The following is a 16701-nucleotide window of genomic DNA, read 5'->3' on the forward strand; positions in this document are numbered from 1 at the left end:
GCCGGGTGGATCCCGGTCGGGCGCATGCGGGAGTCTGTCTGACTGTCTCTCCCCGTTTCCAGCTTCAGAAAAATGGAAGAAAAAAAAAAAAAAAGAAACAGTGGTGCCCAAAACCTGGTGGACCGTTTTCCTTTATTCTAGACTCGTACCAGCCAACGAGTAAAAAACAAACACACGGGGCGCCAAAACCCACTCGCACGTTCCTCCGGTTCCACGACCAGGAGAATCTTTCCAGTTTTCCGAGACTCAAAGGCCCCACCAGTCTTGTTCATCTCAGTTCCCCGTCTCCTTCTCCTACACAAACTGACTTCTCCCTCAGCACTCCGCCATCTTTGGCTGCCTCTTCTCCTCCGCCGCGGCCTCTCTGCCCTGGAACAATGTGGTCTCCTCCTCTCTCTCTCTACAAGAACGTGCTTTCTCTCTCTCAAAATGTCCTCCTAGCTCCACCTTTTAAAACCTTCTGGCGCGGCAGCCCCTCCTCCAGTACACATTAGCATAACCAAGCCCCTTCCCAAGCATGAAGGGCAATTAGCTGTACCATGTGAGGGCATCACCACGTGAGAGCAGTGGCCATCTTTAATAAGAATGAGAAAAAAACAGAAAATACAGATTTTACAGCTCATTCACCCAACAGGATAATACTTTAGTCTTCCACTTCTGAGTAAGGGAGAAAATCTGCATACAAATTTGAGATGTAAGAGCATTAATACTGCTTATATCTGCCTTTCAAAATCGTTCTTACTCTACCATATTTTAACCTCTCTGATGCTTGTAGTTTCTTTCCTAATTCACATATGACTCTCGGAACAGGATACAAGGGTACTTGCCCCACAGATACAAAGCTGCAGAAACCCTGTCACGTCCTAAGTGAGGAGAGCACTAAGAGCACCCTTCGTTCCACCACTTGGTTCCTGACACGCAGCTCCTAAATCCCTTGGGATTTCCTGGATGACGGGAGTGGCTTTTGTTCTAATAGGGTGACTCCATATGGGCTCCTGGCTGGAGGCTTGGAATGTTCAGCCCTACCCCCATCCTCCAGAAAGGGAGGGGGGCTGGAAATGGAGCTCATAATCGCTCACGCCTACATGAGGAAGCTTCTCGAAAGATCTCAGTGGTGTAGGGTTCTGTGAGCTTCCAGCCCGGCAAACACTGGGCGGTAACATGCCCATACCTCACAGGTGTGCAAATTCCTTCGCTCAGAACCCTTCCTGACCTCACCCATTCACCTCCTCACCTGGCTGTTCACCTGCATCCTCTATCATATTCTTTAATAAACTGGTAAATGTAAGAAGTATTGCCCTGAGTTCTTGAGTGACTAGCAAAATCACCAAACCCAGGAGGAACCGTGGAAGCCCAGGCGTGGTGGGAACCTCCAGTCTATAGCCAGCTGACGAGAAAGCAGGCGACAGAACCTCCGGAACGCCACGCTGTCTCCAGACAGGGTGAGGATTCTGTTAAATCGTGGGGCACCCAGCTTGTGTCTGAGAACTGCTGGGTGGAGTGGGGAGGAACCTCAACATGTCTGGTGACCACAAGTATCAGAAGTGAAGTGTTCCCTGCAAAGGTAGAGGAAACCCACCGGACAAAGACACGCACAGCAGGGAAGGACGAGGCTTTTCCCTACACTGGAAGGTGGGAAACTGAGTGGTTGGTTTTTTACAGGTTCTTTATTTAGAATAAACAGAAAGTCATGCCAAATTCCCTAATTCCCTAGAGCCCCCCTATCCCCATCATTAGGATGCTGTAATGTCTGCCCCCCCCCCATCAGGGGCTGTGGGGGGTGGGAGTCCTGGAGCTCCCACAGACCCGTGTCAGGGCTGGGAGGGAACCTGAGTCCCCCTCCCTCGTTCACGGGCCCCAGTGCTAACAAAGGCTGACACATCCAGCCCTGCGGAGCATAATTTTTTTGCATAATTGTCATTTTTAGCTGCACCTGTACTGAAAGAAAATAAAGATTCTATGAGCTGGCCCAAATTTTCTCTCAGGGCTTCGGCTGTGGAATGGGCTCAGTCAAGGTCATTTATGCCACCGGAAGAACACTTCTTCGAGGGCTTCTCAGACTCCTCTAAAATAAGAAGTAGTTTTGTTTCTTTGGCACAGCCTCTGTCTCAGAGTGGCTCAGACGCCACCAGCCTCCCCTGCTTCTAAACCAGGGAGACAGGTAAACCCAACCCAGGGCTCAGGTGTCCTCACAGATTTGATAAGTCTCACCTCCCCCATCCCGGGTCCCTGTTCTCAGACCCAACACGTTCAGGAGGCACCTGCCTTCTAGAATCATCTACTAGTCTCTTTCCTACTGAAATCAACCCCTGACTGAACTACTTACTACCTTGTTCCAGTCTCAATGACAGATAACACCTTAATGGGATACCTCTTTAGGGCTATTTGCATTTAAATAGGAAATCATGCTATAATTACCGTAGGAATGAAGCTCAAATAGCAGGATTACAGGCATCCCGCCAGCCTGATGTGTCAGGGAAATGTGGGATGCAGGGACCTTCCTAAATACTGTGTCCTTGAATCTTACACCAAGCAAGCACCCCCAGCCACCGCCTTCGGTCCCAAAGTACGGGCAACCCAACCGGACCAATGTCAAGTTACTTTTATTTTTTAGAAGTTTTTTTTTTTAATTTTCAGTTCAGAAATAAATACCTTCATAATAAAACTTTTTTTATTATTATTATCTTCTAGTGCTACTGCTAACTGGTAACTATGGTTTTGCCGTTTTTTAGAAGATTTTTCTATGGCGATCCTTCTTGGAAAACAATTATATGTTCATGAGCATTACCCGCTATGATTGGTATTTGTCAACAATTTTATCCTTGGACTACAAAATTAAAATTACATTTAGTTGAGCAATCCTTCAAAATCATGGGTAAGAACTTTTTTTTTTTTTTTTTTTTTTTTTTTTTTAGTGAGAGGAGGGAGGTAGAGACAGGCTCCCACATGCACCCCAACCAGGATTCACCTGGCAAGCCAACTAGGGGATGATGCTCTGCCCATCTGGGGCCCTTGCCCCATTGCAACCAGAGCCATCTTTTTAGCACCTGAGACGGAGGCCATGGAGCCATCCTCAGCACTCAAGGCCAACTCACTCTAATCAAGCCATGACTGCAGGAGGGGAGGAGAAGAGAGAGAGAAGTGAGAGGGGGTGTGAGTGGAGAAGCAGATGGTCGTTTCTCCTGTGCACCTCGACCGAGAATTAACCCAAGACATCCACACACCAGGCTGACGCTCTACCACTGAGCCAACCGGCCAGGGCACCATGGGTAAGATTTAAGGCAAACAGCTAATTGCCCATTTCTGTGGCCAATGGCACCAACTCCTGTCAGAGCACAGACCTTAAAAACAACACACACACAAATGCCAGTATATAGAGCATATGCTAGTGACTCAGATTCAGACATTTGAGTATCAACTTTCTCCCAACAATTATCTTTTAAAATTAGAACTCTGAGAAGGAAATGAAACATGAGTCTAGTCCCAAGTGGTTTCTATTAAAGCCAGTTATAATCAGTTGTGAGGGCCAGAAGCTTTCCTGGGTAATCCAAAGGAAGTCGATGAGAAGCTCTTCCAAGGACAACAGGGTTGGCATGCCAAGTGCAACAAGGGCCACAGGAAGAAAGGTGGCTCTTGATGGCGGCTATAGATGCCATTTCCGGTGGTTTGCACATGACAAGTGCCACCTGTAATTTGTAATGCTCTTTACAAAACGCTTCCGCACATATGATCTGATTTCAAATTCCATTAGGAGTATTCCAGCACCTCCACGGACCTGGGTTAGACCTTGGGTTTGCACGTGTCACAGCTCTTGTCACTCCCGTCATTGGATGGAGAGACGGGGAAAATTACGTGATGCATTTTTAGGATGTACCAGAGTCAGATCTTGACCCCTGATCTGCCCCAGTGTCCACTGGCCTCCACGGAGCCACAAAGCCTCAGACTTCTTCTGGATGGTCTGTACAAGTGTGGAAGCCACAGTGACATTGTCTGAACCATGTCCGGGAACAAGCTATCTTTAAACAGAGATATTTGTCGTAGCCCTGAATTCTCTCTCCAATGTGATGACAAAAATAATAAGGCCTTGCTCTGGCCGGTTGGCTCAGTGGTAGAGTGTCGGCCTGGTGTGCAGAAGTCCTGGGTTCGATTCCCGGCCAGGGCACACAGGAGAGGCGCCCATCTGCTTCTCCACCCCTCCCCCTCTCCTTCCTCTCTGTCTCTCTCTTCCCCTCCCGCAGTCAAGGCTCCATTGGAGCAAAGATGGCCCAGGTGCTAAGGATGGCTCCATGGCCTCTGCCTCAGGCGCTAGAGTGGCTCTGGTCGCAACAGAGCGACGCCCCGGATGGGCAGAGCATCGCCCCCTGGTGGGCGTGCCGGGTGGATCCCGGTCGGGCGCATGCGGGAGTCTGTCTGACTGCCTCCCTGTTTCCAGCTTCAGAAAAATACAAAATAATAATAATAATAATAATAATAATAATAATAATAAGGCCTTCATATGCTTCTGACTGATCTCAACAAAACTAAAAGTTAGCACCTATGGCACTAATATCAAATTGTACAATTTCAATCCTAACTGAAATCATGTCATTTAACTCCCGAGAGTCTCAATATCCCCGTTCAGTAATTCCAGTGAAGAAATTCTACCCAGATACAGCCATAAAACTGATGTCTCAGTAGCATCCAGGCAATTTAAACCAAGCAAAATTTAATGGGGTATATTTGACTAAATTGCAAAATGAACTGTTGTTATGGTAGAAAATGTAAGTATAATATGATACTAATCTAAATATGGAAGCCCACACTTCTTACATTTTTACTTATTTTAGCAACCCAAAAAAAGCCCTGCAGACAAAAGTCAAATATAGCTGCTGCTTATGACTTTAGCTCTCAAAACATATCTTTTTTTATCCCCTCCAATCTTCCTTGTGTAGAGAAACCCTAAAAATAGAGAGAAGCAAGCTTTGATTGAAAAATCAATGAAAGTAATTCAAGCTTGAAGGAGAGCGGGCAGATTCTCGCCTCAGCGCCCACCGTCTGTGACCTTGGACTGTGGGCCTGCCCACCCCTTAACCTAACCAAAGTCCAAGCTCACCGTGGCCTTTGCCACTCATTTTGCTGAAGGCTTTTTCCATTCCAGACCCCACGAAACTTCCTGAGCAGACTGCTTCCAATGTCACTCCAACTGGTACTTTCCTGATACATAACTCCTTCTTTTAACACTGTTTCATTTGCTATATATATATATATATATATATATATATATATATATATATATATATATATATATATATATAAAACTTTGTTCAATTCCCTGTTACTGACACCATTTGACGGTGACTACCCTATTTGACCTTGCTCGCCATGACTTAGATGTATACTAAATCAAAACGTGAGCAGAGAATTTTAAAGAAGAAAAGGGACCAAGGTAATCTGCAACAAAGAAAGCATGTAAAGAAATCAAAGAAGTTAGTAGGAAAGAAAAACCAAAAACCTGCTAGTGAAGCCAGGGAAAGCACTTACTCATCGACTTATAACGTGGAGATCGAATGAAGAGAGAAAAAGCAAATTGTCCAAGTTTTCCTGTCGCTATAAGACGCTGACTGACGTGCATAATTATTTATGGAACGTATAAACGCTATTGGATAGGCTGCTGCCAACATGTATGTCTTCCACACACGGGGCTTCATTTTCCCCGTCTCCTGACAAAATACTGTGACTGTGCTAAAACAGACGTGGAAGGGACAGTTCGGATGTCCTACATAATGAGCTGACCTTTGACTTCTGGGCAGCTCTGGAACATTCCATGTTTGCTGCGGCCTCTGCTGACTGTCACACCGGGGTCCTCTGTGCCCTTCTTCCCACACACACGTGTTAAATGATGCCCCACTGCACATAGCACATAGTCACCTCTGTCTGAGGCTGAGACACAGCTCGGGTTTTCTGCTCAGAATCTGTGGAACACAAGCACGGTCACACAGGGAGGACCGGCTGTGCCCACGGCAGCCGTCTAAGAGGGCCTGTGATACCCTTGCTCCGTTTACCCATCACTGAGCAGCTGCTGTGGTCCAGGGGAGCTTTCTTGTTCCCTTCGGGGGTCGGATTCTTTATCCCTTAGTGACTTGGAAATACCCTGTTCAACTGCGGAATTCTCATCAAACGACAATTTCTCCTCCAGTGTGAACGTGGAAAGGATTAATGCCCGTGGCCCAATTAAATGCTGACCACCGCCTCAAAAATGCCCATTATGTCAAAGGAAGTTGCGTACAGGATGAGTTCCTGCTTGCCTGCTGAGCAGTAACAGACATGGAGGTAGGGGTCAAGTTTCTCGGGATTATTCTCGCCATACAAGGAAAAGGCGATCTGAAGGGAGGAACCTTTACAATGGCTCGTGGCAGTGCGGCGGGTGTTGGGGTGAAGCCCGCCCTGCCCCTTCCCCACGGAGGTGATGGGTTCCTGGCCAGTTTCAATGTTAGGGCTGCATCTCCTCTGTCTCCGCCCTACCTCACATTCCCTAGGAATGCACCACGCCTCCAGATGGATGCCAGGCGCAGGGTAAGCTAGGACGAAGTAGGTACCCCAGCGCCGACCTCGCCTGGCCCGGCAGTCACGGAGGCTCAGGTGAGCGGAAGCACCTGTCTCCCTGCAGACGCAGAGCAATCTCGACTCCCAGGAGCTGCTGCCCCAAGCACCTGGACCACGTGTTGTCTGCCATGACTTCTCTCCCTGTAACCAGGATTGCGCCTCCTGTCATCGGCACAAGGGTGATATGACCTCAGTTCTGATGGAAAAATTCAAAATGGTTTTTTTCCAAACACATAAAGTATATAATGGGAGTTTTTAGACAACAACAAAAGTTGCTGTCTGATCAACATTATTAGTCATTAGGAAAATGCAACTCAAAGCCACAATGAGATATACCACTTTAGACACGCTAGGATGGCAAGAATCAACACAGAACTAAACAAAAAATACAACAAACAACAACAACAAAAATCCTCTGCTCTAGAAGCAAAAACTCCCCTTTTGACCGAGTTTCCCACTCAGAGTGCCATCCCACTCTCTCCCTCCATTCGGGCCACACTTCCCCAAAGGGCAGGGCAGGCTGGTGACCCAGACCCCTCCCTGTCCCTGTACCCCAACTTCCCACACACCCCCACCGCTGTCCTCCCAATGGCAAGATCTGGCCCGAATCCTCCAGCCTCCTCCCCAGGGAGGCAGCCGACCTGCAAGGCGACCCCTCCGTTCCCTGGCTTCTCTTTACCATCTAAAGAGCCTGCAACTATGGTGAACGGACAGGTTGCGGGTGCGAGGGGGAGGGCCACTTTCACTGAGAACGTCCCCGATGGAGCAGTGGACATGAAAATGTTATGACGTCTCAGCCCCTGCACATCTCTTTCAGATTCTGGCTGACAAAACAGGAGGGGTGCAGAAAGCACTGCTGCTGCTCCCCAAAGTCCCAGGGTTGTCTCAGCAAACACACGTGCCGTCCTGAGTCATGACCGAACTCCCCCGTTTTTCGTGGAACACCTTTGTCCTCGAAAGAACGACTAACAGGCAAACTATGGTTATTCGGACTTGGCAATTCGGCAGATGGCTTCTCTCAAATGAGCCAAGTGAGCCTGTCACTTCAAGGAAAACAACCAACAGTTTTTGTTGTCAGGGGTAAAATTTGAGCTTTAAAAAAGCCTTCAAGGAAAAATTGGTATTTTGGAAAACTTCTATCTTTCATCATGAACTTGACAGACCCCCTTCCAAGACTTAAAGACTTTTTTGGATGAGATTGGTGATGATATTCATCATGATGTGGGGTTTTGTTGTTGTTGTTGTTATATGTGTAATGAAATGTGTCAACATTTGGAAGCTCTGTGCAACTCCATTACTCTCCAAATGGCCAGTGTGCGATATTATAAAAACCATTCACTGGTAGAAGATGCAATATGCGAAGCAGCCCAACGGATTTTAATGTAACAGAGTGCAAGAGATCATTGATATGGTTTCAGATTCCACATTCAATTAACCTTTATGAATCTGCCGCTTGTCGAGTTTCATAGTATTTTCAAGATACTCAATTATCTGAAAAGGCTATTAAAAACGCTTCTCCTGTTTCCAACGGAATGTCTGTGTGAGACTGATTTTCTCCCTACACTTCAACCAAAACAATGCTTCACAATAGATCGATTTTAGAAGCAAGTGTAAAAACCCAGCTGTCTTCTCGGAAGCCAGATATTAAGGAGATTTACAAAAAAATGAAAGCAATGCCAGGCTTCTCACTAAACTTCTTTGCTTTGAAAAGACATAGTTACTTTTCATTAAAAAGGCATAATTTTTGTTACCATGCAATGGGTTTATTAATCAAAAGAAATAACCAGAAATCTCCCTTCATTCTTGTCCTGTCCCTACCACGGATTAGCTCCTGGGCTTTGGGCAAATAACTTAAATCTCTCTTAGACCCTGGTTTTCAGGTGTTGAAAATAGGTAGAGAGGTTTCCAAAATCATCGTCCACCCTAAATCCTGTGACCCTAGAAATGTCCCCAGTGATATAATCCTCACTGTAATATATTTGGGGGGCTACCAAGTGACAGTGGCTCCACAACTGTCTGTCAGCATGGGGGGAGGTATTTCAACCTTCTGGAAAACGCCAGTGCTGAACAGAGACATGACGAAACATCCATCCTTTGGGACAGCATTTTAAAATTGTTTCTTTAAATAGTTTATAATAAATGGCTTCTATATGTTGTCATAGTTTTGCACAGGCGGCGATGTGATCGTCCCGTTCTATATACAACATAAAAGCCAGCGATGGCTTTTTAAGCACATTAATAGCAAGAACTGTAATTCAGACCAATCAGTGAAATTCTAGACGGGCTTATTTTTTATGCCTCAGAAAGGTGACAGCTTGGCTGCACTTAACTCTTAGGATCTCTGTGGTGATGTTTCTGATCATCATTATTTTATTTGTTATTGTTCATAAAAGTACTTTTTCTCTACAAGGTGCACAAGGCAGTTGCTACAAGTAAAATCTGTCGGAGAGATCACCCATCTCTTACAAGCCAACACGCATATCTCAGACACCTTGGTTACCTCCAGAGCATCTGTTCTCGGGCTCAAAAGCCTGTAGTGAATTATGAATAAGCTATGTAGTCAGTCAAGAGAAAGGCGCCCACACCACCCTTCTACAACAACTCCATAGGCTAAATGAGTCTTGTCTGATTTAATGCCCCTGGCCAGGCCCCCCCAGTACCTTCCCACCTGCGAGTCCACTCTGCCCTCCCTCTCTGGGTCTCATACCCACTTCCAGGAGAACCCCACAGTGCAGCAGGACCGCAGGGGTCTGACCCCGCCCCGCGGAACGGAACTGTGGTCAGGGGCTGCACACAGCGCCGTCCAGGGCAGCCCTGGGTGCGGGGGCGCAGGGCAGACCTTGTGCCCTGTGATTCTCTGACGGGGCCCCCTCTGCAGCCCCCCCACCCCCACCCCATCTCTTCCTCACAGCATCACAGGCCACTGCCCCTTATCAAGGTCCCATGTGGGCTTTTACGTTCACGCTAAAAGAATCTGCTCCGAGAAAAGTGACGGTTGAAGGAAGGTGACAGCCATGCCTGCCCTCCGGTGCGCTGCTGCTGCCTGACCTAACGGGGCGTTCCATCCAAACTGCCTCAACAACGAATTCCTAAGACAGGGGCTAGAGAGCTTGCTAAGGAATCTTCTGCAAATGGAGGCCTGACCTCACGTATCTATCGATATAAACCAGGGCCAAGAAATAAGAGAGTTTGGGTATACGTATTGAACCATTATATCACTTACCAGCATTTATCTCCTTTTTTATTAATTCCATGTGACCTTGAATTTATTAACAGTAAAATCCTTGAATGAAAAGGATGTTGGATATTTGCTTCAGGGACCCAGCAAGCATGGGAAGATGACAAGCACCGCCCCTGAGACCTCTGTTTCCAGAATTATGGTCCACAGTCTATTTTTGCATCAGAATCACCAGGCTGTCAAACAGAAGCCATCACATCCTGAGTGAAGAGCATGGAATATGACTTGTTGTCAAGGGCCTCAGGTGAGTCTTAGGCAAATCAATTTTTAAAACTACTCCTTTGATTCTGTGGGCAAGGGAGGCAGCTGAGGAGAAAGGGAGTGGCAACGAACTGAAGAGAAAATAGAGAAAAATTTGTGGTGGTTAATTTTACAAGCCAACTTGGTTGGGCCACGGTGCCTAGATATTTGAGCAAACATGAGTAAGGGGGCTTTCAAATGAGACTTACATTGCCCTGGCCGGTTGGCTCAGCAGTAGAGCGTCGGCCTAGCGTGCGGAGGACCCGGGTTTGATTCCCGGCCAGGGCACATAGGAGAAGCGCCCATTTGCTTCTCCACCCCTCCGCCGCGCTTTCCTCTTTGTCTCTCTCTTCCCCTCCCGCAGCCAAGGCTCCATTGGAGCAAAGATGGCCCGGGCGCTGGGGATGGCTCTGTGGCCTCTGCCTCAGGCGCTAGAGTGGCTCTGGTCGCAATATGGCGACGCCCAGGATGGGCAGAGCATCGCCCCCTGGGGGGCAGAGCACCACCCCTGGTGGGCGTGCCGGGTGGATCCCGGTTGGGCGCATGCGGGAGTCTGTCTGACTGTCTCTCCCTGTTTCCAGCTTCAGAAAAATGGAAAAAAAAAAAAAAATGAGACTTACATTTAAGTCAGTGGACTTGGAGTGAAGCAAATTGCCTAGCATAACGAGGGTGGGCGAAGGCCTGAGTAGAACAAAAGGCTGATCTCCCCCGAGCGAGGGGGAATTCTCCCAACAGTGTTTGGACTTCACCTGCAACATCAGCTCTTCCTGGCTCACCAGAAGACAGCCTTTGGACTTGACTGCAACTCTTTCTTCAGTCTTTAGCCCGCCAGCCTCTCCCCAATCAAATTTTGAACTCACTGAGACTCTGCAATGAGTGGATCCACAATGAGCCAGTTCCTTAAAATAAATTATATATATATAAATCACATATATGTAAATTATATATACATATATATGTATATTATAGTCTTATAGAATATTATTGATGTATATATAATTCTTATTGGTTCTGTTTCTCTGACGTACCCTGACTAATACACAGGTCTGAGAGACAGGGTCCATGGAATCCAATTGGAGCTAAAGAAGACTAAGGCTCACAGCAGAGCAAAAGAACCAATGTAACTCCCTGACATACCTTTCAGATAATTAAGGAATCATCAAATAGGCAGCAGCCAACCTTAGTGACAAAGTTCAAAGAGAAGAGAAGTAGTGGCCAACAGTCCAAATTTTTTATAAGAAAAAGAAGACATCAGAGTCAACCCTTGTAAGAAAAACAGTATTCAAAAATAGAGAGCTCCTTACAGTGCTATAGCCAACACTTAACAAGACCTTCCCGAGACGCTGAGACATCTAAGACCAGCAAGCTGAGGCTCTGTCACAAACCCCCCATCAACTCGGGACGGTGAAGCATCCTCTAGCCAAAGTGCGTCTGAAACGGAATGAGTCCCACTACGGAATGAGAGGGGTGGGGTAATAACAGAACGGCTTTTATTAGGATGGATGACCTAATGAAAAGGTATAAAAATGATTGTAAATAATAAAAATTAAATCCACCGCACAGCCTTTCCTGTTTGTACTATAGAGTGGTTTCTTTCATTGATTGGAAGGTTGGACTGTGTAACTTCTCATTTTAGGAAAGAGTAAAAAGAAGCAAACTTGATGATAACAGTCTTTTCTCATTAGCAAACAACAGCAATCACAAGAAGCATCTGGAACTCAAGAAGACACAGAAAAGATGAACCACCTCTCCGTCCCCACTCCTGCCTGTGGTACTTGAACTCCCACCATCTTTTTGCGAACTGTAGGACTGGCGTCTGGACGAGCGTCTCCATGATAACATCATGGTGGCCCTATCAATGGACAAGGTAATAGCCTAATCCCTTGGTCAGCAAACTCATTAGTCAACAGAGCCAAATATCAACAGTACAACGACTAAAATGTCTTTTGAGAGCCAAATTTTTTAAACTTAAACTATATAGGGAGGTACATTCCTTATCGAGGTAGCACCCGCACGTGGTATTTTGTGGAAGGGCCACACTCAAGGGGCCAAAGAGCCGCATGTGGCTCGCGAGCCGCAGTTTGCCAACCGCTGGAATCCTTTGCTCCTAGTTACCAGGGATAATTATAATGGCTCAGATAAGAGGACTGGCCACGATTTCTTTATGTTCACTGAAGACACATGTGTGCATTGACCGAATCAACAACAGCAGAGGCCCCGTGCTCTAGAAGTGACTTGTGTGGAGCTGGGAGGTGGCAGCAGAGAGAGGAGGTGTCATCTCGGGGCGAGAGGCACGCAGAGCTTTTCAAAGGAGCAGTGGCCACAATGGCACCACGTTTCCTCGGCAGTGATCTGCTCAGATCAGCACGGGTTCCTCACGAAGGCTTCTGAGTCACTTTTTCATGGACCGCAAAGCACAAAGCGCTTTGGCGAGGTTTCCCAAGCTACCTGCCAGGTGCTAAAGAAACACTTCCACTGCCTTGTGGATGAGTCGTTTCTAAACCGCCAGGCAGAGGCTCTTAGCCAGAGCTCTCGTGACGGTGAGACCCCCCACCCCGTGAGGGCAGCCTGCCTGTGACAAGATGCTTTAGGATAACATAACTACTTTATGGCTGGAAAGTTTCCCCAGAGGGCTCATCCATTATAAAAGAAAGTTCACAGGGAATCTCTTTTCCTCTGCCGGTCCAAAATTCTGAGAACAGCTCTCTGCCCCTTGGTAAAGACACTTCTCTTTCGCCAATATGATCGTTCTGAGGGCTCATCGGGCCCCATAATCGTTCGCTGGGAATAGTAAGAATAAATGTGGGGGAGACTCAGGTGTCCCCTCTTTGCAGCCTCACTGTTTCCTCATTTCTTCTCAAGTTATGGAACCCTAACCTTGGCTGTCGCAGAAGAACATTAACTAGTGTGCCTTCCTTTTTTCCCCATTAAGTAAGTTGGTAAATGAAGCCTCTCCTCCAGAGAGAAAGCGCTTGGGTCCAAACTGGCCGAGACCAAGGAAAACGGCCCCACAGGGCAGGCTCGGCTCTGGGAAGGACCCCTCTGGTTCTGTCTCCTGACTTTACACCAGGCACGATGGTCTCCGCCCCAGGGGGGGTCGTTTCTGGCTTTGGTTTACATTTGTGTTGCTTTTATAAGATCGAGCAGAAATTACTATTCCTGCTGCTTTCTTGGGTTCCAATCACATTCTGCCCCCCCCCTTACAGAAAGATGGTATCTTTGGGCCACTGCAATATTACACCTAAAATACACTCAGGTCACGGGTTTTCCAAGGTGACGTGAGCAACGCTTCCAACATCCCCAGTGTCAGTGACCCCATTCCTTCCACCTGTCTGAGTTCACGCCACCGATAACTGACACTGTGACATTACCACAAGGAGGCGTCACCACTTACAACTGACCGGTGCTTCCCTGAAAGCGGGTCTAAAACCAATCTCCCTTTTCGTCTATTGCGGACTCATTTTCACCTAACGTGAACTCTGGTGGGAACGGGCGAGGACCGGGGAGAGGAACACGGAGGCCAGGAGGCCGGACACAGAAACACAAGTGGTAGGAGGAGCAGCTGTGTCCCCGGGGACCAGGCCCCTGGCAAGAGCAGAGTCTCCCTCTCCTGGCACACACCCAGGTGGGGCCCGGAGTCCATCTGCCAGCACCTCCAGGCAGCCCTAGACGGGTGGCGAGTGGCCTCAGTGGCCACTACTGCCTTGACGGTCTGACTCCTGGAGCCCGTCACTACCCAGAACACAAGCAGGGGCACCGCCCTCCGCCCCTGTCTGTGACCCCTTCTCCCCGCCCCGGGGACCTGAGCTACAGAAAGAAAGGGAGGGCGGGGATAAGACTCAGGCCTTCCGTAGTAGTGTTGATGGCGCCGGTCCACAGAGGTCCAAAACGACGTCAGCCGTCTGGTCCCTGCCTCCTCTCCGGCCCTTCTCTCGTTCTCGCTCCGGCGGGCCACGGTGACTAGCGCGAGGGGAATGCAACGTCTAAGGAGGGAGTCATGCGCTAACCGGAGACAGATGGCTCCCTGCTTCCCTCTTCTCTCTTCCGTTTCTCCTGACTCTGCTCCCGGATAGGATGGCGGCTTCTCACTAAATCCTCACGTCATACCCAAGCCAGAAGGGCCAGTCCCGCACGACTCACCATGATTACTTTAAAAGTCATACGGAGATGGACGTATCTGTATGTTGCATACTAATGTATAACTGAAACCAGAAGTGGGGGGAGTTTCAAAATGCATCTATATAAACACACGTATTTAACGCTGCCCAGCGCCCCCTTACCTCTGACGGCTTCGTGGCACACCTTCCTTTCCCTGAACACTCCACGCCGTTGGCTCGGCCCTCGTCCGGAACACAGGCGCTGGTCTTCACCACCAGAGTCAAGCGCAAAGCCACAATAGACTTGGTAACAGAATCATTCACAAAACCTAAAAGGAAACGGGGCGAGAGGGAAGGTGAAGTTTTACCAACATCCTGTTTACAAGACTGTGGGTTGAGTTTCGGCAGCATTCAAGTCTGGCGAACAAAACGAAATGCGTTAAGTTCGGCAGAAGGACAAAGCGCACGCTGCAGCCGCTCAGACCCCAGGCTCTCCCCACGTGCCATGAGAAACACCGAAGGCTGTCAAAGGGCAGCGGCCAGCCACGTCGGTCCTTAGACCCCTCGGCTTTGCTCCTGCCCTTGCCCTCGGAGGGCCACTTTTCCTCAAGTCCACCCCTGCTCTAACATGTTAGGATTCAACCTCTCTGATTTAAACCCATCATCTCCCAGGAAGCCACCTGCATGGTGGCTATGGGGCCGTCACAGCACCAAATACGCCTAAGGCCGACCCCCAGCGCCAGCCCCTTCACGGGTGGTCATGCAGTACGGCCCCCCGTGTTCTGTGTTGGGTTTATCAGAGACTATCTTACTTGATCACCAGTCCGGCTACATAATATCAACTTAAGTTATGTGGTTTTAACTATCTAATAACACAGGGCCAATCACAGAGGAATGTTAACTGCAGTGTCAACAATGTGTCACAGTTATTGTTCGTTCCGTGATCTTTGTCCAGCATGGCTATTTACAGATAGTGAGTAGCAATAAATACAAAATAAATATAGCGTCCAACTGGAATAAGAAAAGAAGTACTGTAAGTAGTTTGTAACGGTGATATACTTCTTTCACTGAGTGTCTCTTTTTCTAATAAGAAGATTCATTTCTGTATGTACAATTTCTAATTTCCAAAGAAACAACTTATAATGAACACTGCCATGACCCAGAAGCAGATGCCTTCATTTACCCACAAAAAGCGCTCAGGACAAGGTGGTGAAGATGATTCTAGAGAGTCAAGCCTCTCTGCGCCCCAACTCTCTCTCTCACATGTCAAGTAAGGATAACAGCCCCAACTTAGGGTAATCATAGAATTTATAATCAAAAACGGGACTCTTTTAAGATCAAAACAGAGTGCTTTTTATAATCACAATTGGACACAGGCATAAAGCGAGACTGTCCCAGGCAGTGAGACAATGTGGCCACCTACTCCTCATGCTCTGAGGAACATCTGGAGACCAGGAACTTGCAAAGTGCAAAGTCTCACATTAACGCAGGGGATCAACTTCACAGGCAGAAGACAGGTTCAAAACAGAGCGCAAGGTCTGACTCAGTTCTCAAGCGTCAAGGTCGTGACAGGATATTAACACAGGTCAGCAGTCAGCAGAGACACGCCTCAGCTTCCAGTCTGCAATTAGGAGACCGGTGTCTCTCGGTGTCTCGGAGAGACCAGCACGGCGGGTCTGACTCAGGAAAGTATAATCTTTTACAGCCACAGAGACTAGCTGCTTTCTTCCTGAGGGTTCCCACTGGAAACTTTAGGGAAAACTGGCTTTAGGACAGAAAGAACAGGACGGATTAGGCGAAAGCACCTCCCCTTAGAGTTTTCTATGTCCCCCATCAGGGCCCCGCCCTGAGCCGTCACCGCACCCCTCCTCCCAGCCACCTTGCTCGGCCCTGCTCACTCCCACTCTGTGATGTTCCCACGACGCCCCCTTGGTCTGGAATACTCCTCTTGCTTCCACTCCTCGTTCAGCTCTCCCCTGATTCGTGAGTGTCCCCTCAGATCCCAGCCCCTCTGAGCTCAGCCTGTCCACCTGCGCTCCGTATACACCGTCACATACAGGTCCCTCGCTAGTCTATGCGTTGGATGGTTTCTCAACGTTCCACCTTTACCAAAGCTTCTTTGGTGACAAGGGATAAGTCTCGGACAGGTGGCAAGCAGAGAGTCAGGTGACAGGCACACAGGTGACAGAGCAGCAAAGGCAAGTCCCAGACAGGAGTTTCCAGAATGTCATGTCATCCAACATGGAAGAACAGCAATTGTTTGAATGCACAAATTCCAGTTTACTACAGAAATAACCCCTTATCAATTTCTGATTAGGCTTGCCAGGGAAATGCCGCCACTATTTCCCGTCTGTCGAGGGATGCTACCAGAGTTATAATTTGAAAAGACACTTTTACATCTAAAATAACATAGGCAAATTAGATGCCAGTAATTGTAAAAGTGGTTTTTATACCCCCCCGCTATGTTCTTTGCCTTCACCTGTGATTAAGATTTATATCATCTGTCTACTTACTACGCATTTAGACCACATAAGGCTTTGTAAT

At 48.0% G+C, this 16701-nt stretch overlaps 1 protein-coding gene across 1 annotated transcript in view; it reads right to left on the minus strand.

Annotated features, from left to right (window-relative positions):
• The window catches only part of DNER (delta/notch like EGF repeat containing), a 263137-nt gene that overhangs the window by 105540 nt on the left and 140896 nt on the right, over window positions 1–16701 (minus strand). Inside the window, exon 5 of the mRNA XM_066345902.1 lies at window positions 14341–14486. Coding sequence (XP_066201999.1) covers window positions 14341–14486 — 146 coding nt within the window. The remainder of the gene's footprint in view (window positions 1–14340; window positions 14487–16701) is intronic.

Source organism: Saccopteryx leptura, chromosome 7 (assembly GCF_036850995.1).
Source record: "Saccopteryx leptura isolate mSacLep1 chromosome 7, mSacLep1_pri_phased_curated, whole genome shotgun sequence".
NCBI classification, from domain to species: Eukaryota; Metazoa; Chordata; class Mammalia; order Chiroptera; family Emballonuridae; genus Saccopteryx; species Saccopteryx leptura.